This window comes from Mirounga leonina, unplaced genomic scaffold (genome assembly GCF_011800145.1).
Source record: "Mirounga leonina isolate KUSES-001 unplaced genomic scaffold, KU_Mleo_1.0 Mir_173, whole genome shotgun sequence".
Classification (NCBI taxonomy): domain Eukaryota; kingdom Metazoa; phylum Chordata; class Mammalia; order Carnivora; family Phocidae; genus Mirounga; species Mirounga leonina.
In genome coordinates this window covers 56825478-56846242 of record NW_023270447.1, presented here as the reverse complement: position 1 = coordinate 56846242, position 20765 = coordinate 56825478, and the positions used below count along the sequence as shown (strand labels likewise).

Genomic DNA, 20765 nt, shown 5'->3' with positions numbered 1-20765 from the left:
CTGAATATATTTGAATGTCCCACTTTTCCAAATGAGCATCATGACTGGTGAGGGCGTTAAGAGAGGTTAATATCAGCTAATGTTCATGGAGTTCTCAGTTAGCACCAAGAACTCTGCTAAGAACTTTATGATCGCTTTCTCATTTGTATCTTCACCATGAGATTGGGACTATTACCATCCCAGTTTCCAGCCGAGGAGACAAAGGCACAAAGAAGTTAAGACACAAATCTAAGAGAGAGAAGTCAGACAGAGAAAGACAAATACTGAATGATATTCCTTATACGTAGAATCTAAAAAAAGCCAAACTCATAAAAAACGGAGAGTAGAATGATCATTATCAGGGGTGGAGGAGGGAAGGGAGGGGGAATTGGAGAAATATTGTTTAAGGCTACAAACTTGGAACTAGTAGATAAAGAAGTCCACAGCATAGCGATCATAGTTCAAAGGCGCTGGGAGACTAGATCTGAACTGTTCACTAGCTAAGGTAATAATCATATTGCAATATATAAATACATCAATCAACATGTTACACCTTAAACTTACACAATTTTATATGTCAATGATATTTCAATTAAAAGAAAAGAGTGGGGTGCCTGGGTGGTTCAGTCGGTTGAGCGTCTGACTCTTGATCTCAGCTCAAGTCTTGATCTCAGGGCCATCAGTTCAAGCCCCACTTTGCGCTCAAAACTGGGAGTGGAGTCCACTTAAAAAAAAAAGGAAGAAAGAAACCAAAGTGTGGTTAAACAAGCATATCTATCCTCTTTCCCACCTAGCCCCACGCCCATGATGATATCAGAAAGAAAGGGCATGTGGAGGTAGGCGATGGGGTAGACAGGGCAAATGGGAAAGGAAGGAAAAGAAAAGAAATCTGAGGTCACACTTCCAGCAGAAGGTAGATCCGGGAGCAGACTGAGACGTTGTGTCCGAAAGCCCGTCCAAGCGTGTCGCTGTGAGTCTGGGTGTGTGGCCATGTCCTGCACGGAACCCGGGCTGGGCCTATCTGTATGCGGCCGAGCTGTGCTGGTCTGGCCGTGGAGGCGCCACGCGCCCACGTGTCAGTGTGTGCGTCCTGGGGGACCGGTGCTCCTCGGCCTGGCTCCCGTGCTCCTCTCCCACCCGCGGTCTGTGCCGCACGGCTGCACGCGGGGAGCCTGCCGGGCTCGGAGAACATCTGGCTCCGACACGCCGCCTGTGGGGGGCGAGTGGCGGCCGCACTAATCCCCGCCGTGGGAGCCGTGTGCCTCCTGCCCTGGGAGGCCGGGAGGAACCCCACGGCCGCCCCACCGCAGCAAGGCAGGCAGGCAGGCGGCGCTCTGCTGGGGGCCTGGCTGGGTTATTTTCAGCCACCGAGGAGGCCCTGCGGCGTTTAATCAATTCCACTCCCTGTGTAAACACCAGCAAACACCAGGTTCCAAAGGCACAAGCACGTCCCGCCTCGCACCCCCTGCGGCTGCCGCGGCGTGGGGACGTCACCGTGGTGACCGCACATGTGTGTCGGAGCGCCCGCCGAGACCGCCGCCCCGATCCTGCCATCCAGTCTTCCCAGGACCTGCTCCCCGAGTCGGTCTCCACCTGTCACCCGTCTTTACCCTGTGGCATCTCCCCTGGCTCCCGGCTCACCAGCTCTAGCCTGCACCCCTACAAAAGCCCTGCGGGGCTGGCAGTGGGGGGCTGTCTGTCTTCAGCGAGCCCTCCCCCACCCGCCCAGCACAGGGACCGAGCTTTGGAAGTGCAGGCCTGTCCGGTGTTCGCTTCAGACGGAACAGTGCACATGGGGCGTCTGCGTGTGTGTAACACAGGGACACCTACAACAGGGGCCCAGTGCTGGGTTCACCGGGGACGGGCTCCACGGACGCTAAAATACTGAGGAGTACCAAGACAGCGGGGCTGCGGACCTCCGATCGGTTGTGAGGAAGTAGCCATAAGTGGGGAGTCGTGGGAAAATTTTTCTTTCAAGGAGGAGGAAGGTGGGAGTGAAGAAAGAGGCACCTGGGGGGCCGAAGCAGAGGAAGCTACCAGGCAGGGGTCAGGCAGGAGGTCCCTAGAGGGAGCCAGGGACCCAGGGATTGGGAGGAGAGTCTCAGAGAAGAAGCTGCTCCTGCTGGTGCTGCTCTAGTCCGTGCTCAGGGTGACCTCAGGCAAGTCACCCTCCCGAAGTGTGAGTGCGCCTTTCCAGGCTGACACATGCCAACGATCGCCAGAGCGGCTCCTGCTGGCTTAAGACACGGTGCTCTCGGTGCGTCACCTCACTCACTGCTCACAGCATCCCTACCCGCTCCGTTTCCACGCCCCAGGCTGTGGAGGACCCATGGAAGGTCAGGGATGTCAACTACCTGGTGCGAGGCCACGCCCCAAGCAGGCGGCAGAGTTGGGATGTCACCCCGGCTGGGGCCTGGGGCTTCTCCCAGAGCCCGGGAGCTCACACTGCCTCAGTTCTCCAGCTCAGACTGGGAGAATTCTACGCTCCACGTTCATGCTCATTTTCAGTCATCTGGAGAATTTTTAATTCCACTGATGCTCAGACCTACTGGTGTCACTAGGGGCTAGGAAGGAGGACAGGGAAACTGAGAGAAGATGGAGAGAAGAAAGCATGGCCTTGGGTCTGGGAGTCGAACAGGGAGGTGGCTCGGGGCCTTCTCTGAAAACATAGAGGGACCAGGCGCTTGGCGCCCTCAGCTGTGTCACAAAATCAGGACATCTGGTTGGTTAACCAGACCCAGAAAAAATAAAATGCCCCAGGGCATATGTCGCATCCGCACCAGAGCAAAACACATGCACAGTTATTTTGTTCCAACCGCTCCGACAGGGGGTGGCAAATGCAAACCTACTGTTCTGTCTCCACCGTGTCTCACTTAGAAGTGTAAACGCCATCGGCTTTCTCTTTATTTAGCAAGTTGCTTTTATTGCTCATTTTAGGGAAAGTAACAAATATGCACAAAGCATTTGGGAGGTCCGCACCCAGCCCATCTTTCCCAGAGGCTCTGATGTTTCTGAAACACTAATTCTTCCTCTGTGGGGATTTTAGGATGCTGAGCCTGATGGCTCGGAAGGGATGACTGTGCCTGCATCTTAGGGCTGGTGGGAGGATGGAACGTGACCAGGTACATGGAAATAAATTCTAAAAGCAGCAGACCGGTATCTGTGGTGGTTATATAATGAGAGAGCCGCACGGTGCTGGTCATTAGGGCCATCCACAAATAGTCTGGTTCTCCAGGCTTCCTGAGTATGGTGGCACTTTTCTACCCTCTTTGAAAACAGAAGTGGCCATTGCTTTGGACAATGAAATGTGAATGGAAATAATGTGTGTCACTTCCAGGTGCAAGCTTTAAAAGCAGTGTGAAGTTGGCCTGTCCTCATTCTTTCTCCATGTTCTATGCAGTGGCTGCTCTGAGGCGCATGGCTGATTTGTGAGTCACACAGTATGGGTGAGAAATCAGCTTTTATGGTTTGAAGCTACTCAGAGTTCCAGAAGCAAACCCTAGCTATCCTGACTATAAGCTCCCACAACCCGTGCACCTGCTGGTGGTCCCCAGAGGCATGGTGTGAAGGGCATCTGGTTCGTCCCAACCCTCTGCTGGTGGCCAGTCCAGTCCTTACTGCCCCTTCTCCACACAGCAGCCAGGGTCATCTTCTTAAGCCACAGACCTAATCACAGCAGGGCCCCCGGCCCCCCCAAGCCGGTCAAAAGCCCCGAACAGGATAAGGTTCAAGGACTTCATGGAAGTAGCCCCAGCTCATCTCTTCAGTCTTGGCTCTTGCTTCACACTCAAAACTCCTACATTTTTTTCAGTCATTCAAAGGTGCCATGCTTTCCCTCAATTCCAGAGATTGTGCTATTCCTTACACTGAAAACACTCTTCTCTGTCCCCATCACTTAACCAACTCCCACACCTCCTCTGGGACTCAGCTTAGCTCTCACCTCCTCCAGGAAGCCCTCCCTGACTCCCATGCCAGGCTAAGTGATATCTTGGTGTCTTCACTCTTATATTTTGTATCACTGTGTACTGTCTACTTACTTGCAGACCCCCTTTTGGGCAGTACATCTGTTGAAGGCAAGGACTGCGTTTCTTTTGTTCTCTACAGCGTCCCCAGTGCCCATTATAGCAGTGGCCACTTAGTAACTATGAAGCACTACTGAATGGACAACGAATCGCTCCAAGAACAGGTCCTCTGATTGCAGGAGGGGACAGGGGTTTAATGAAGCTGGGGAAGCTTCCATATGCACTCTACCCCCAAATCACTGGCTTGAAAGGGGAAGGCTGGGAGCCCATGGTGATGAATGGAGGCCTTCTGTGCGGCTCAGTGGCCGGGACGCTCAGGGGTGGCAGCCTGGGGTCTCTTGGGGAGCTAACAGTTTTCAGGAGCAGTTTGGAAATGAGTCCCACAAACAGCCAAAACAAAACATAACCTCTCCAGGACCCCTCTGTCCCGAGTGTTCAGCTCAGAGAGAGCTCAAAGGGACTTAATGAATTATTATGTCCACATTTCTTGCTGATAAATGACAGTCTCATGCTCCATTACCAAATGCTGGTTGTAATATTTAATCAAAGTCTAGTTTCATGCACCAGTTGGTTTTGGAAATAATATTTATGGGTCTGGAATGCCTTCAACCTTCAGGCATACGGCCCAAGAGAATCACTGTTTTGTTGCTACTGGTCAAGAATATAGGAGTGAATTACAGAAACTTTGAAGTTCATTATTGCCTGCTCAATGCCAAGTCCTCTCCTGGATGTCAGAGATGCTGGGATGTATACAAAGGACTTCTTTCATGCCCAAAACCCATCCTCAGGTCCAAACCTTTGCCCTCGTGTGTTCCATCCTCCGCCAAATTCAGTTCATCATTCAACCCAGCAGTTCAAGTCCTGCCTCCTCCAGGGAGCCCTTGGTGACCAACCGACCCCCAGAGAGCTCCCCTCCCCTAAGCTCCACTTGCTGTCTGCCCACCACACAGGTATAAGGGCTGTTCAGCACCAGGGGTCCACTTAACCCCTTAAGTCCTGGCCATCCAATAAGAATGGAGACAATGGACAGTTTGCTTCTTGTCCCTCTCCATCCCTCCTCATGCTGGACACCTAGTGGTGCTGGGGCAAGTCCGCTTGATTGGACAGGATTGGATTTATAGCCTCTGGACCCTGCACACAAAGGGAGTTTAAGAGTTATCTGATTCTATTGTAAATCACTCTCCAAATTTTGTTCTTTTCCCTGTGCTCCCTATTTCAGTGACTATGCCAAGCCAGACACCTGGAAGTCATCTGTGAGTCCTCCCTCTGCCTCTTTGAATTATCCATTCATTCACTCATTCATTCATTCACCCATTCATTCATTCTTCCATTTCAACAATAAAAAAAAAAAATGTATTATTCGATTACTCACTGCCAGGCCATGTGCTCAGGGCCAGAGACAAATTGTGGTGAATTAGCCAGAAATGGTCAAGTGGGGATTTTACCTTCTAAATAGTTGTTCAAATTGTTTCTTCTCCTCTACATTCCCCAAGGCCCCTGCCTTGGTCTGGGTCTCTACATCCTTAACAGACTTCTAATCAGTCCCCTGCCTCCAGCCTTCGGCACCTCCAAGCCATCATCCATCACACCTGGTCAAGTTCTGAGACCATGGAAGCGGGAGTGGGGTAGGGAAGGGAAGCCCTGAGTGGGGGTTGGAAAGGCTGGCTTCTAGCTCCCTGTGTGAACATGGATAAGTTTGTCCCTTCTCTAAGCTTTGGTTCCATAAAATGTGAAGTGGGCTAATAATCTGTACCTTAGTGTGGGTCTACCTTGGAGGCAGGTCTGGAAGAAATAATAGTAACAGTTTACTGAACAGGCCAAGCACATCATTACACATATTAACTCCCAGCATTAGGGGTGGGCAGCCATTCCTCTTACTCCTATTGCCATTTTGCAATATGGAAACTGAGGCTCAGAGAAGTTAAGTGGCTTTCCCCAGGTCACGCAGCTCTAAGTCGTATAACTGGGATTCCACACACAAGACTGATTGACCCCAGAGCCCCAGATCTTAAACTTGACATTTTACTAGCTCTCTCAGTTGGCAAGGGTGTACTTACTCTAACTAAAGCCTTCACCTGTGGCTCTGAGTGGGGTGGGGCTTGAGAGTCATGACTCAGTTTCCCCTAAATAGAGATAAGAGATATCCTCTCTTGGGAGGTCATCACACTTAAATCTATGACTTGTCAAGGTGTTTTCAGATTCTTCACCATAAGTGAAAGATGTGAAAGCCCGGGTGTGTGTGTGGGGGTGATTACATGATAAAGCCAATAAAACGGCCTTAACCTGAGCATAGCACGTGGATCTTGCCAAGGGCACCGAGTGCCAATGGTAATCCTGCCGGTGGGGGCACCCTGGGGAAATGGGTCTGCTTCTTCTCAAGGCTGGAGAATGGTGCTGAAAGGATCAATCGGGAGGGAAGGGGCCAGGTTCCTATCTCCCAGAATTGCCTTTAGGCCCCTCCCCTCGAACCGGTCCTGGGTGCTCCCCACCACCCCCGGCAGCTTCCTCTCTCATTAGGATTTCTCTGACAACCCCGAGGATTTACAACGTGAAATGTTTCCATTTCCCTGACATGATGTCTCCGCTTCAAAGCCCCCGCGCCTGCCCTCCGGAGCCTGGGATGGAGGTGATTTTGAGAGGGAGACAAATGAATCAAGGGGCTGACACCCATCCCTTTCTTTCCCCCCATAATACATCTGTTTATTATCGAATGGGGGCTTGCGGGGTTCCGTGATGAATTGTCTTCTCCTCCGTAGCCATGTCCCCAGACGGCTAGGCAGGCCGAAGTGTCTTCCAGGAGCATCTGCTTTTGATCTCTGGTCCTTTTAAATCTCGGGTTAAAATCTTTAGCCTGACGGGTATGAAAGGCAGCTTCTAGTGGCAAAGGAGCCTTAAAACCCTTGGGGAGGATCATCTGGATTCTGGGTTCTCTCCAGAGAGAGCGTCGTAAGACTCCCTCCTCGGATAGGCTGAAAGTAGAGCAAGGAGCCCTTCGGTCTGGAGGAAGCCCCCACTTTGGATCTGAAGGCACAGTTCTCATCTGCAGGCACTGTGCCGCTTGGGACCTTGGGAGGAACAGGGAGAGGCTGGGGCTGCTCTCCCCCCAGGGCTGGGTGCTGCCTGGAGAGAGGCTGGACCCGATCCCCTGGTCTCCTCCGAAATGTCGCTGCTTTAAAGAAATTGCTCTTGACCACCTCCAAATTGGGGGTGGCAGAGACTGCCACCTGCCGACCAGACCCCTGTCCTCTTCCCCCCTGGCACCCGGCTAGACTGCCTCTCTAGCCTCCCTTGCAGGTTGACAATCAGATGACTGATTCTGGTCGGTGGAACTCGAGGCTACTTGTGAGCCTGTTCCTATGACCCAGAGAGGTTTAGCCCCAAGGTCAAAGATCCACAGCTGCTGAGAATCAGTGACGATGGGGAGGTGGGAGCATTACTAGGGAGATCTCCGGAATCCTGGGCTAGAGATCCTTCCACCGTGACACACTACCCCTGACCCCGGATGTGGGCTCTGGAGCCAGGCAGTGCCCTGCCACCGACCAGCTGGGCAACCTCAGGCACCACCTTTACCCTCTGAGCCTCAAAAATGGGGGAGACAGCATTCACGTCTTAAAGTTGTGTTATTAAATGGGTTAAAACTTAGGCACGTGCCTAGCGCAGTATCTGCCCTGGAGGAGGCCCTTTGTAAATTCACCGATTAGCTCTTCCTGCCGTCTGAGCCTTTTACTACTTGGGTGGCAATGTCTACACCGCTGCCTGGCTCTGCCGGAGTCTCCTCTCCTCGTTGGTGCCAGACGCCCTGCCCAGCTCAGCAAGCCGCGTGGCCTTCACAGCAAGCACAATGCCAAGTCTGCCGGGAAGCCACCTCTGTCCCCGAGCCCCAGCCGGCAGCAGGCAGTCACGATAACATCAGACACTGCCGCTCCTAATGGCCACAGAGTTGGGGGGCAGAGTCAGAAGTCGGGGCAGCACCGCAGCACTGCCTGCAACGGAGGGACTGGTGGGGCAGGGGGACAGGAAGGGGTCAGGGCAGCGAGAACCCCGGAAGCGGCGACGGCGGCGATCAGGGCATGAGGGTGATGGCAGTGGTCGCGGAGGGGGCAGTTACAGTAGGAGTGGAACCCGTGACAGGCTGGGGGCGGAGGAGGTGACAGAGGTGGTCGCTGGGCGTGAGCCACACTGACCTTTCTGCGGCCGGGCCCCTCCCAGCCTGCTCTCCAAGGACAGGCCATGTGGCCGCAGCCGTCCCCGAGGTCAACATCCCACAGTGTGAGCCGGCGGTGGGAAAGCGCTCCTTCAGGCTCCTGCTGCCCGGGGAGCCCACGTGTCCACGGGTAACTGAGCCCCCAGAGCTGTGCCAGAGGATCTATGGGCCTGACTCTCCGGGCCAAACACCGCCTCAAGTGCTCACCCGAAACGGACCTCCCCGAGGAGCCTGAGAATCCCCTAAGCCAATCTGGATGTTCTCGCCTCCACTGTCCCTTAACACACGCGGATTTGTTCCGTCAATATTCACGGGGGCCCTACTGTGGGCCCTGGAGAACGAAATGGTTGTAAAGGCTTTAAAAGGCTACAGTCTGGCGAGGAATCTCACACACAGCTTTGTTCCAGGAAGTGGGTTGCTATGTTAGGGACACTTACGTGGCTGTCCTCAGTATTCTGAGAGTCGGGTACACAACAGATGCTCAGTGGTTGGATTTCTTTCATCCAACAGATATTTCTGGGTCAGGTGCCATGAAGAGGCACGGGGGGAGTGGTTAGAAGCCTCTGCTCAGTCCCAAGCCCGGCTTTGTAGGACAGTGGGCAAGTTTCTCAATCTCTGCCTCAGTTTCTTCAACTGCAAAGTGGGGATAATAATAGTACCTGTTTCAGAGGTTTGTTATAAGGACTAAATGAATTATTCTCACAAGTAAAGTATTTAGAATAGTTCTCAGTGCACACAGTGATGCTATAGAAGTGCTAGCTACGAACGCGTGCCCGGGACCACACTAGGGCACTGGTCACATAGGGAGCAGCCGAACCAAGTCCGAGCTCTCTTGGATTTTACCCTTTAGTGGGGGAACCAGTGATAAACATACAAATACGTATGCCAGGTAGTAAAAGGTACTAGGGTTATAACATAAGGCAGGGTGTAGAGATCAGACCGTAATGGGGGTGGCTGTGTAGGTAGGGAGGGCTTCTCTGAGCAGGTGACATTTGAACAGAAGCTTGGGTTAAATGAGGTGGAAGCCATGTGACCGGCTGGGGAAAATGGGATCTGGGTGGAGGGAAAAGCAAGGGTAAACATCCTGAGGCAGGAATATGCTTTGTGTGTTCAAGGAGGAGCAGGGACCAGGGCGGCAAGAGAGGGAGGAAAGAGGTCAGCGCTAGGAGATGAGCTAGTTGGGGTTGGATTAGGCAGAAGCTCTCAGGCCACAGGGAGGATCTGGTTTTATTAGGAGTAAAATCAGGAGGCCATGGAGAGTTTTGAACCAAGAAGCTTGAGTTGACCACACATAATGTTTTGAAGGATTATTCTGGCTGCTGTGTGTAGTGCAGACTCCGGGGCTGGGCAAAGGGCGACGGGAGGGGACATTTAGGAGACTAGTTACTGCCCCAACCGTGATGGTGGCTTGGGCCACAGCACTAAGCAGGAGAGGTGGGGAGAAGCAGGGGAGTCCCGGACACATTCAGATCATGGATCTGATCCATGGTCGACTGTGGGCGCAGGATGTGAGAGAAAGGGAGCATTCGACATGACCCTAAGACTTCTGGCCTGAACAAGCGGCGGGATGGAGGGATCTGCCACCTGCTGAGGTGAGGAGCCTGGAGGATGCAGCGGCAGGGAGAACCACTGGTCTGGCTTAAAGTTAAGTCTGAGGTGTGTATTTGCCATCCAGGGGAGATTCCCTCTGGCAGGCGGGTACACGAATCCAGGAAGCTCCTATGAAGGGGGAGTTTGGGTTGAAGACAGACGTGTAGACCGCCTGGGCGCAGAACAAGAATGGGAACAAGAGTGGGAAGGGCCGAGGACTGAGCCCTAGGACCCTCCAAGGTTAAGAGGAGGGAGATGAGTAGGACCCAGCAAAGGAGACAGAAAGAGTGTCCGGGGAGGGAGAGCCAAGAGGGTGACATTCGGGAAAGGAAGTGTTTGGAAGGCAGGCGTGCTGATGGGTGGAGGAGGATAAGGACTGCAGGATTTATCAATGCGAATGGAGGGCGAGGAGTTGCTAACAGTGGGAGAAGGCCTGGCACGAAGTGGAGGAAACATGCCCTCATGGGAAGGTAGGCCGCCCAGCGGCTCCCAGAAGGCCAGCGCAGCGAAACAGCCGCAGGAACCAGGTCTCCAGTTTTAGGGCCCTGGGAAGTGCAGTCTGACATGCAAAGCTTTCAAGATTTTATGAGGGCATCTAGAGGAATAGGAAAGGGAAAAGAGGTAAAGTGGTGGGGACTGATTTATGCTCACTGTGGAATTACATAAAAGGTGCTGATGGCTCCGGGCACCCTGCAAAAGGCCCTAGGAGGGCAGCGGAGGAAGGGTCCCATGGAGTCCATGTGGGATGGCGCCGGGCCAGATGGCCCCGCAGCAGCTGGTGGGCATGCCTCACCTCCCCAGGGTTACCGAGCCGAGTGCATACACTTACTGACCTCTTCATTAGTTTCTGTTTCACAATTTGATTCAGTTGATTATATATATGATTTTCAAATGCCTGGATTTGTTTTCTAGGAATCGTCCTCGTCATCCCAGCTCCTGGCTTTACCCGGGTCAGAGGGTTTTCGCAGGGCCTTCACCTCCCAGCATGTGGCAGTCAGACTTGAGGGTACATCCTCACTCCAGCGCTTCCTGGCTGCGTGACGTTGGACAGGCAACAGCCTCCCTGAAGTGACTTTCCTGGTTGCTGTCTATTCAGGAAAGCCTGGCTCCTGTGCACCCTCCACCCCAGGCTGGCGAGGTTCCGTTTGCACCCCTGCTCCTACCACGTTTTGCGTGTTTTAAATGCCCGATTGCATGTTGATAGCTCGACTGTAAGCCCTTGAGGAGAGCACCCGGGTTAATCTGTCACTGCGTATACTACACAAAAAGCCACTGAATACATAGTTGTTGCATAAATGGTCTGTTGCTCACTTCCAGGGTTGTCCCAGGGACGAAAGGAGAAAGCTATGAGAAAGTCCCCTGTTCCCAGCGTGACAGGCAGGGGCTCAGCAGTTTGTGAACTGCCTGGATTCGTGAGAAGGGGGGAGCTCTTGGATTCTGGGAGGGCTGCCCCAGGATCCTGGCTTGGGTGATGGGTTCCCGAAAGTGATTCTGGGGAGACCATGATCCTCCAGGCATGGTACGGTCTTCATAGTTGAGGACAGGCCTCTCAGACCCCAGCCATCCCAAATAACACGCTGTGGACCCACTCTCTGAGAATTAATTATGCTCTTCCTTGAACCTGCTTATATTCTTAGCCTATATTCATTAATCATTCACTCATTCATATTCTTTCTTGTCTTCGAGAATCCACATAGTATTAGCGAGCCCTCAGTACGTGTGGGGTACTGTGTTATGTGCTGGGGATGCAGCAACAAGCACTATGGGGTAAAGCTACTATGACACGCATAGCAAGAACACTAGAGATTCTAGAACTGAGGGCCGAGCTGCCGGCGTCACATCCTGGCTCTGACACTTAGTCCTGTGCTCTAGGGCAAGCTACGTAACTTCTCTGGGCCTCAGTTTCCGTATCTGCATAATGGAGATCTAATGGTCCATACCCCACTGGTTTAAGGGGATTAAACGAACCAATCAGATGGAGTTCTTTGAACAGCGCCTGCCACACGGTACGTGCTCAACACGTGTTGGCCATTCTCAGGTATGGAACAGGACAGATCTTCCCTGTCCTCGCAGCGCTTACGTTCCAGGACAGACAGACAACAAGCACATCACCCCCAAGCTACATGATACCCAGTAGCAACAAGTGTCAAAGAATAGGGCAGGGACAAGGGAACAGAAGGTGACTGGCACAAGCCTCTGGAGACACGGTGGTCAGGAAGGCTGTCGGGGGAACGAGGCTTCCAGGCAGAGGGGACAGCAAGCACAGAGGCCCAGCAGCCAGGCCGACGGGCCCATGCACAGCAGAAGCCTGCCTTTCCTTCCTTCCCTCTATTTTCCCTTTCTCCTACTTGGCAGAGCACGGCTGTGGACGGCTGGGACCTCAGACACTCCTGTGACTACAGCCCACCTTGTCCTCCCACATTGCTGTTCTCGGGCTCCCACAGCCGCCTCCATTCTTTACCCAGCCTGGGGAGGGCCCTTGCGGGTCTTGGCGGGGCAAGATACTGGAGGGCCGGCAGCCTGGGCCTTAAGGCTGCGGCTCGGCCTTATTTTTCCCATCTGTGAACCGAGGAGGCTGCGTCCTGGCAGCGTGAGGACTGGTGGTTCTGTGATCTCTGGGGTGGTCCTGGCGGCAGGCACAGAATGAGCCTCAAGCACAACTAGTGGATTCCACGAAGAGCATGTCACTTGTCCGTCCACACAGTCCCTGGGACGGGATGAAGCCACATCACCTGGCACACTTCACATGCAGGGGAGAGGCTCTGGGGACAAACTGCACCAGGAAAAGCCTTGAGGTCGAGGAGCTTGGGGGTTGGCTGATTCTTACGGTTTTGCTACAGGTATTTTCTGAGCATCTGACCGGTGTCTACGAATGCCAGGACTCATGGGACCGCAGAGGGGCGGGACAGGAGGGGTCTCCGTCGCATCTCCAGCAGGGGAGGCAGGGCTCCAGCCAGGGTCTTGACCTTGAATCCCAGCTCCACCATACATTCAGTGTGAGCCACTGGGAGCGACTTCCCCTCTTTGGGCCTCAATGTGCCCGGCTGAAAAATGGGAGCAATGATGATCCCTGCTCATCCTGCCCCAAGGAGCGGAGGGCTAGCCAGTAACAATGATAAGAACGATACTGCCCTTTCGCATCTGCCACAAGTGTGACAGCCTGCGTACACTTCAAAGGCCATCTGGACCAGAGGCATATCCCTGCGTAACAGGACCCTGGGGTCAGAGGGCCCGCTTCCAGATCCAGCCCTACCATCTGTTCGCTGTGTGTTCCTGCCTGGGTCACATCGTACCGCCGGGTCTGAATTCTAGCATCTGTAACGCAGGCTCTTGGGGCTGCCGTAAAGATGAACTGAAATTTGTGGGAAGTGCTTCCTCATGAGCTACAAAGAGCCTCGCGCATGTTAGCGGCTCTTATTATTAGTAGCATTTGACATAATTGACAACACCAGGGTGAAGGGCCGCTCCCTTTGTCATGGGATGCTGGGACCCCCGGGTTCTACCAACACAGCCCAGTGCCTGTGGGACGTGGGAAGCTCCCTCCTCCGGGAATAAGGCTGGCGGGGGAGGGGACCACTGGGAATATCTGAAGTACTGTGTCATGCTGCATTTGCAGGCGACACGGGACCGAGGAGCACTGTGGGCACGCAAAAGGAGCACTGAGGCATGCCGGCCACCACCTCAGCCAGCTTCTCCCGGACGGGCGGGTGGGATATGCTGAATTAGAAAAAGGAGCACGTCGTTCTAGTCGGTGGGCAGATTTTTTCGGTACCCGCTAAGAGGAGACCATGTGAGTGATGCAGATGGAAGTCTAGTCTGCATTCCTTTGGCTTCCCCCAAGCCCCCAAAACAGACCCCGAGATAAGGACTCAAGCAGCCAATCTGGGTCGTGATCCCAGGAACAGTGGCAGAAAAGTGAAGAACTGTGACAGGGTTAGGGAAGAGCCACTAAAGGGTCTGTTCTGAACAGATATCTACAAGTGCATCTTCAAGGGGCTGACAGGTACTCAAAGATCCCTCTGAACAAAATCAGCTCTGGTAGCCCTTGTCCCACCCCAAGGATGTGGACTTGACACTCTCCAGGGAATTCCCAGGAGAGGGACACTTTGGTTTCAGGGGACAGTCCTCATCACAGCTTGAGCCCCACACCCAGGCACAGAGGATGAGCTCAGGGAGAGCAGAGGGTCTCATGCAGTTCACTCCCCTGACCCCAGCTCCAGAGCCCAGGCCGACACCCGCTTCTCACTGAAGTTACCATAAAGCACAGCACAGCCTGTATCTGGTCACCCTGTGTGAGCGCTGCAGCGAGCCCTGGATTGCTCTGTTGAGCAGAAGGAAGCATGCACATTTCCAAGTTCAACAACCCTGCTGCCTGGCAGGGGGTGCCTTGGGACTGCCCAGCCCTGGACCCCACTGCCGCCTCCCACCACAGTCAGAGAAAGGCTCCTTGTTGAGGAGAAGAGCTGGTAAGGCTGCCTCCGTGTCTCGCGCCCTCAAGGGCCAGGTGTTTTGCTCGGCAGCAAACCAGAGGTGTCCTGGAACCAACCCTGTTCAGACTTGGTCACCCCGTCCATCACCCCGGCCTGGCTGCGGGGCCCGGAGTGGCACTCACTCCTCATTTATTTTCAGCATTCCTCCCTGGGGAGGCTGGAGTAAAAGTCTCTTGGCATGACAGTAGCCCTAGGGTCATCTTCTCTCCTGATGGGGACCCAGAGGGCGGAGACGTCCTCAGGGCCCACGGTGGGGAGGGCGGGGCGGCAGGGGCAGAGCTGGAGAAGAGCCCGTGCTCCCCCACCTTCCAGCCCTGCCTCATCGTACCAGTGTTTGCCTCTCCCTCGGGCCTGCCCATATTCCCTGTCACGGGGAGGGAAAAGCTGCCTGGTACTTGGGCCCCAGGCGTCAGGACTCACTCCAGCGCCAGCACAAGGTTGCAGAGGCACACAAGGTGATCTCCAGCCCCGAACCACAAGCTGTCCCTGCATCTGTCAAGTGTGACCTCTCCCGGGCCACCACCGGCCCCTCTAAACAAGCTATCTTTATGAAATAAAATGACTGCCCTTAATATATTAAAATAACACCTCCCCAGGAAGGACCTTGCGTCAGGGCTGCCGCACAAAGGGACATTCACAGGCTGGCAGAGGGAAGCCGGTGAAGGCTTGGCCTAGGGCCCAGAGGGAAGCGAGGATGGGGAGCTCGGGGCTCTGGGGTTACAGACAGGAGGACGGGTTTGGGGAGGCACAGAATGGGCTGTGAGGCTCCAGAAGGCAGGACGGCCTTCTCCCGCGGATGGGGCAGGCCAGCGCCATTCTCACCGGCTTCTTAACGCCATGGTCTACCTGCCTCAACCACCCCCTGGAATGCAAGGAGGGACCCCGGCAGGGAGGTGCGGGTCGAAGAGGTCTCCGATGCCAGCACCTGCTTGCTGAGGATGCTGTAGCAAGAGTGGGCACTGCAGCCCAGACTGGGGTCCGCGGGATCAGGAGGGCTTGGGCAGCCTGGGTTAGCCGGCCTGTCTGTGACCTGGGCATGGGCTGGGCTTGCCCTCTCTGAGGTGCTGCCATGAGGGAACCATACAGTCCCGTAGGAACTTGGGGGAAGCCAAAGGAATGCAGACTAGACTAGACCTGGACTGTATGGTTCTAGGTTCACATAGACCTGGGTTCTGAGCCTGGTGCCTGGTACTGCATCATCTTGGGCAAGAAATTCCACCTTCCGCGGCATCAGTTTCCCCAGCTGAAAACTGGGGATCATGGCAATGAATTCAAACGATTTGTCATGATGGGTTAAACAAGAGAGAGCCAGTAATAGTAATGCATGCAGGAGGCGCTCCACGCTGGTTTTCTTTCCTTACGCTCCACCGCGTATCCAGATTTTTAAATAAGCTGAGACAGCGAACTCATCTCCCTCCCAGACCCCCCAGCCTGGAGCTAGTTACAGAGGCTGAAAAGAAAATTTAAAAGATATAAAATATAAATATGAATAACTATTTTATATATGCACACATATATAAATTCACCACAAGCAGAGGAGGAAGGCACCAAGTAAAGTTTCTCAGCCATCGGCGAAGGCATCAAAGATTAATTCCACAAATATATACTGAGCCAGTACTATGTGCTGAACACTGTTCTAGATATTGGGATAGTCAGCAAACAACAGACCCAAATCGCTGCTCTCCTGGATCTTACAGTCCATTGTGTGTCAGGGGGTGAGACAGACAGTAAACAGAGGACATAAGTCGATTATATGTACCCTGTTTGGGGGGTGGTGGTGGGGGGAGGTACATGGTAAAAGGGGGAAAGTGAGCAGGAGCAGGGGATTGGAACACTAGGGCTGCGATGTAAATACAGGTCTCTTTAGGGTGACATTTGGGAGACAGGGGAGTTGGCTGTGCCGCTTTTCGAGGGTAATGCATTCGAGGCCTGGGGAACAGCCAGCACAAAGGCCCTACGGCCAGAGAGTGCAAGGAGACAGAGCAGCCGGAGGGTGGGGTGGGGCTGGGTGGGGGGAATGAGAGAACCGGACAGAGAGCTGGGGCAGCTGTGCATTTTGGGCCCCATAGGCCACTGTACAGCTATTTCTTAAACCTTCATAGAGCAGGAACCTGCAGGATGGCCCTTGGTGGATGAGGAGGAGCTCACCGAGCCAGGAAGCAGGGAGACTTGGAGGTGTGTCCAGAGAAGAGACTCTTCCCCAGGCCCCCAGAGGGAGGCTGTCGAGACGGAAGGTTTTTGATGCAAGGTTTGGTAAACGGCAAATTGCATCCGAGGAAGAAATAGCTCTTTTTCTAGGCAAGGTGAGCCCCCTATATCACATCCTGTATCCACTGCTTTTCTTCCCATGGACACGCCTGCCGCCATCTCCTTCACAGGGTTGTGGGGAAGGATTAAATAACACTTGAAAAAATGCCTTGCAAACCACAGCATCCTATACAAATACAAGTTTGAGATATCGATCTGATACGAGAAAAAATAACTGAAATTTACTCTTATTCTAAAAGGGTTTTCCTTCAGTATCCATACTGCCCAACTCACCGAATAATCATAACACCACCACCCAGTCATGTTGGCACATAGTACATGCTTAGAACATTGTTGGTTGAATGAACGAATGAGCCCACGAGGGAAAGAAAGAACCGCTGTAGAAAAGCACGCAGCCCCTAGCTCGGACAAGTGGACCTGGAGAGGGGTGTGGAAGAGGCAACTGGTCAGTCGGGGCTATGACAGTGCTGGAGCTGAGCCCTAACAGACGGGAAAGACAGGCACAAGCTCCCGTGTCCCAGGAGGCGGCCACCGCAATCCCAGGCTGCTCGGTCTGTCCCTCAGCTTCAGTCACTACCCTCTCACTTAGCAGGTGCCATTAGAATGTGAACGATGCGTGATTAGACCTGATCTGAGCCTCCCATTTCACTGACCTTGGTGTGGCAGCCCTGGAGGCAGAGAAAGAAACACACAGCAGGAGGAGGGACCCCGAGAGCTGAGGCCCAGCTCGGGGACTGATGGGAGCCATGGAGGCATGGGCAGGGCAGTCAGTCTAGTAGGGGATCCGCATCCTCAAGGGGACTTAGGAAGCCAGAAAGAACCTTGGCCCTCACTCCCTTATTGGCAGTTCCAGAATCCAAAAAGCTCTGAAGAACCACTGGACTTTGGTAACCTGACCTGAGCCTACACAAGGCTATACAGAGTCTTGGTCTATCCCGCTTTTTGTGAATATCATGTTTTGCAGCACAACTATTAATGTGATTATGGGTGCTGTTCCCGGCCCCAATGGGGTGTTAGATGGATGCATATCTAAAACCCAAAGAATACTGAATTCTGAGACAAATAAGGGATTGGGGATCCATTCTACTCAGTTGCAGATTTCTTTGTTCACTCATTCATTCATTCATTCATTCACTCACTCATTCACTGAGCAAGTCTTCACTGCCTTCACTACCTACATTTATCCTTTTGCTGTTGGAGAAGAAAGCTCTGATCATTTGCTTATCCATTGGCAAGCACCCACTTGCTTGATGTGATTTGCATAAGTAACCATGCTGGCTGTGAGACCCGGAGCTGGGCTCAGACCTGCATCTCCTCCACTGGATTTGCTTCCTCTCTGACCCCTTTTCCAGACAGAGGTGTGGATCCCAAGGGCCTCCTTAATAAACACTGGGCACACGAACCTGTCTCAAGGGCTGCTTGCCAGAGATTGCAACCTGTGGCCCTGGGAAGCTCACAAGAGGGTGCCTGAGGGGACTGTTGGAACCGAAGAGTGGGGAGGCAGGAGAAGGTACCCTGCACTTCATGCGACAGGAGCCGGCCAGCCCACAGTGCCCCCGTCCCAGTAGGCTTAGGGTTCTTAGCATAGGGCCAGCCTGCTCTCGCGGGAACTTAAGGGGCTGGTGGGAGTGCCGAGAAGTGGCATTGGCCGAGCAGGGCTGTTAGTGAATGGGGTCTTCGCAATGACTCTCCTAGCAGTCCTTGTTCTTAATAGATGAACAAACTGAATGCTGCGGAGGCTCAGCCGCTGCCCAAATCATGCAGCTAGAAAGTGGCAGAGCCTGGCATTGAAAGCCAGTCTGACTCCAAAGCCTGTGAATGTCCCAGTAGGAGGCCCCACCCCTCTGCAGAGCAAAAGCACCAACATCTCTAAGGTCCAAACCTGTTCTGATAACCTAATTTCCCTCTCTTGATGCTCAGAACATGGCTAGGGTCAAGGCCGAGGCTGGGGCTGGGGTCAGGGCTCATTGCCTGACCTGGGGCTGGGCCCAGGTGTGTGGGAGAGTATGGGTTCAGTCCGAGACCGCAGGACCGCATGTTTGTCTCTGTAAAATTAACTAACCATGACCCTGCTGGAGCCATCCTGCTCTCTCAGCCCAAACACCATCTTTTAAGAGTGAAAGGAAGCAGAAAGGGGTGGGAGTGAGCACCGAAGAGTGAGGAGACAGATTGAAGGGATTCTATTCAACCTTTTATCCATCATCAAAACCCTCCATCATTAGGATAGCTGTGCCCGTCTGTCCCATAACATTTACAGACGATCATAAAAGGGAGGGTAATGACCGCAATTACAACTGAAGGACTGGTTTAATGAATATTAAACAGCTTTGAACATCAAAGTATTGACTTAAGTGGAAACCTAATATCTATCTTTCCAGCCCCTTCCGCCTGGCGAAAGGGCAAGGCAGATGGCCTGGCCTTGTGGGGCTGTCAGGAACAATTTGCACGAGTCACCAAGTGGCACTTGGAGCAAACCCTTCTGCCTAGAGGCCGGCCCAACAAATAAAGGGATCTGCCATTATCTTCTCTGCAGCAGTCAATCAGCAGGCGAGGAGGGAGCCCAAGAGAAGCAGACAGGGTGTCCCCTCCCAGGGGAGTCCGCCCAGGTCACACTGCAGGGGAGAAGATCCTGCGGCTTGGCAGTAGGGACCCAGGGCCATGCCACCTGTTTGGCCTTCGTTCACTTCCCACAGCCCTTCCGGACCCCCTCCTGATTCTGTCCACCCACAAGTCCTCTGCCTCCAGGTGGGGTGGCTGGAACAGCCTCCATCTTCCTGCCTTCACTCATTCATCCAGGGATGTGGGAGCTGAACAACACAGCCCCTGTGCTCAGGGAGTTCTAATGGTGGAGACGGAGATATAAACAGGTAGTTGGATGCAGAGGTGTAACAATGGGGGCAGACTCATGGGGAAGGGAGGGGAAACATGGATCAGGCCAGGGAAGAGCACAGTTAACAAGGCACGTCTGACTCTCATGGAACCCAGGTCTAGTTACGGAGCCGGACATAGCCGCAGTCTGCAGGACTAGTGTCATGTGAAATCTGGAAGGCTCCTTGATCAACCAGGGGAGGTTTCATGGAGGAGGTGACCCTGGAGCTGGGCATGGAAGAGGGGGAAACTGATCTCTGAGGCAAGTAAGCAGAGGGCAGCCCAGGAAGAGGCAGCCACTCTCCCATGCTAAGCCTCCTCATCCTGCTGGCCTCCACCACTCCCACTGCCCCAGCACACCCTGCATTCGGCCTGTCCCCCCGGCCGCCCCAGTATTTGTTGTTCGTGAACAACCGGACGACTCTGAGCCTCCACGGACTGCATCCTCCTGTGCTGGGCCTGCTCAGCCTTCACTGAGAGTGTATTGGCAGGGGCGGGGTGATGGACAGGCGCTGTGCTTGCTGCTTTCTCACAGGACCCTGGTAACCTCACGGCCTTGACATTACTGGGGAAGGTTCGGATCCCTCTCCAGAGGCCAGGCTCTCAGTATACACCTCTCTTGTAACCAGGGATGTGGGGCACAGAATAGGAGTTCATAAAGCAAGTAGGGAATAAATAAGCAGCCTCCCTCTTCGAGTCGACGGAGGTCCAGGGAAGAGCTGACACCCTCCCTCCCACAGGAAGGGACTCAGAGTCCTCACATCACTCAAGACCCTTTGCAGTCTCATCCTAGGGACCCTGCCAACTCTTCCCCACTGGTCCCCAGCCACTCTGTGTTCTGGACCAGCGCTGGACAATCCAACTTCCTCAGATGGTGGAAATTCTGTAATACAGCCGAACCGCTAGCCACGTGGGGCTGTTAAGCCCTTGAAATGTGGCTAGTGTGACTGAGGAATTGAATTTTAATTCTGTTTAATCTTAACCGATTAAACTTTAACCCAGGGTAAAGTTTAAAGTTTAAATTTAAATTAAACTAATTTAAATAGTACATGCAGCCTGTGGCTACCACTGTGGAAAGCACAGATCTAGTCACAAACTCATCATGTTCTTTCACAGGCCAGATTTTTTTCATGTCTCTGGGCCTTGGTATACATCATTCCCTCTGCCTAAAATGTCATTTCCCTCTTCTTGGGCTGGTTTCACAAGGCAGCTGGAGATGACCTCCTTGGAGAAGCCTTCCCCAGGCTGAGGGAGATGCCCCTCCCTATTTCCCACAGCCCCGAGTCTTCCTCTGGTCCAGCCCCCTCTCTAGTGTTGCCCATTGTCAGTCTCTGCTTCTAACCC

General features: G+C 53.6%; 1 protein-coding gene across 1 annotated transcript in view; it reads right to left on the bottom strand.

Moving 5' to 3' along the window:
• Positions 1-630: 630 nt before the first annotated feature.
• The window catches only part of LOC118019444 (metalloprotease TIKI2), a 100886-nt gene continuing 80751 nt past the window's right edge, over positions 631-20765 (bottom strand). Inside the window, exon 3 of the mRNA XM_035018614.1 lies at positions 631-703. Coding sequence (XP_034874505.1) covers positions 659-703 — 45 coding nt within the window. The 3' untranslated portion in view covers positions 631-658. The remainder of the gene's footprint in view (positions 704-20765) is intronic.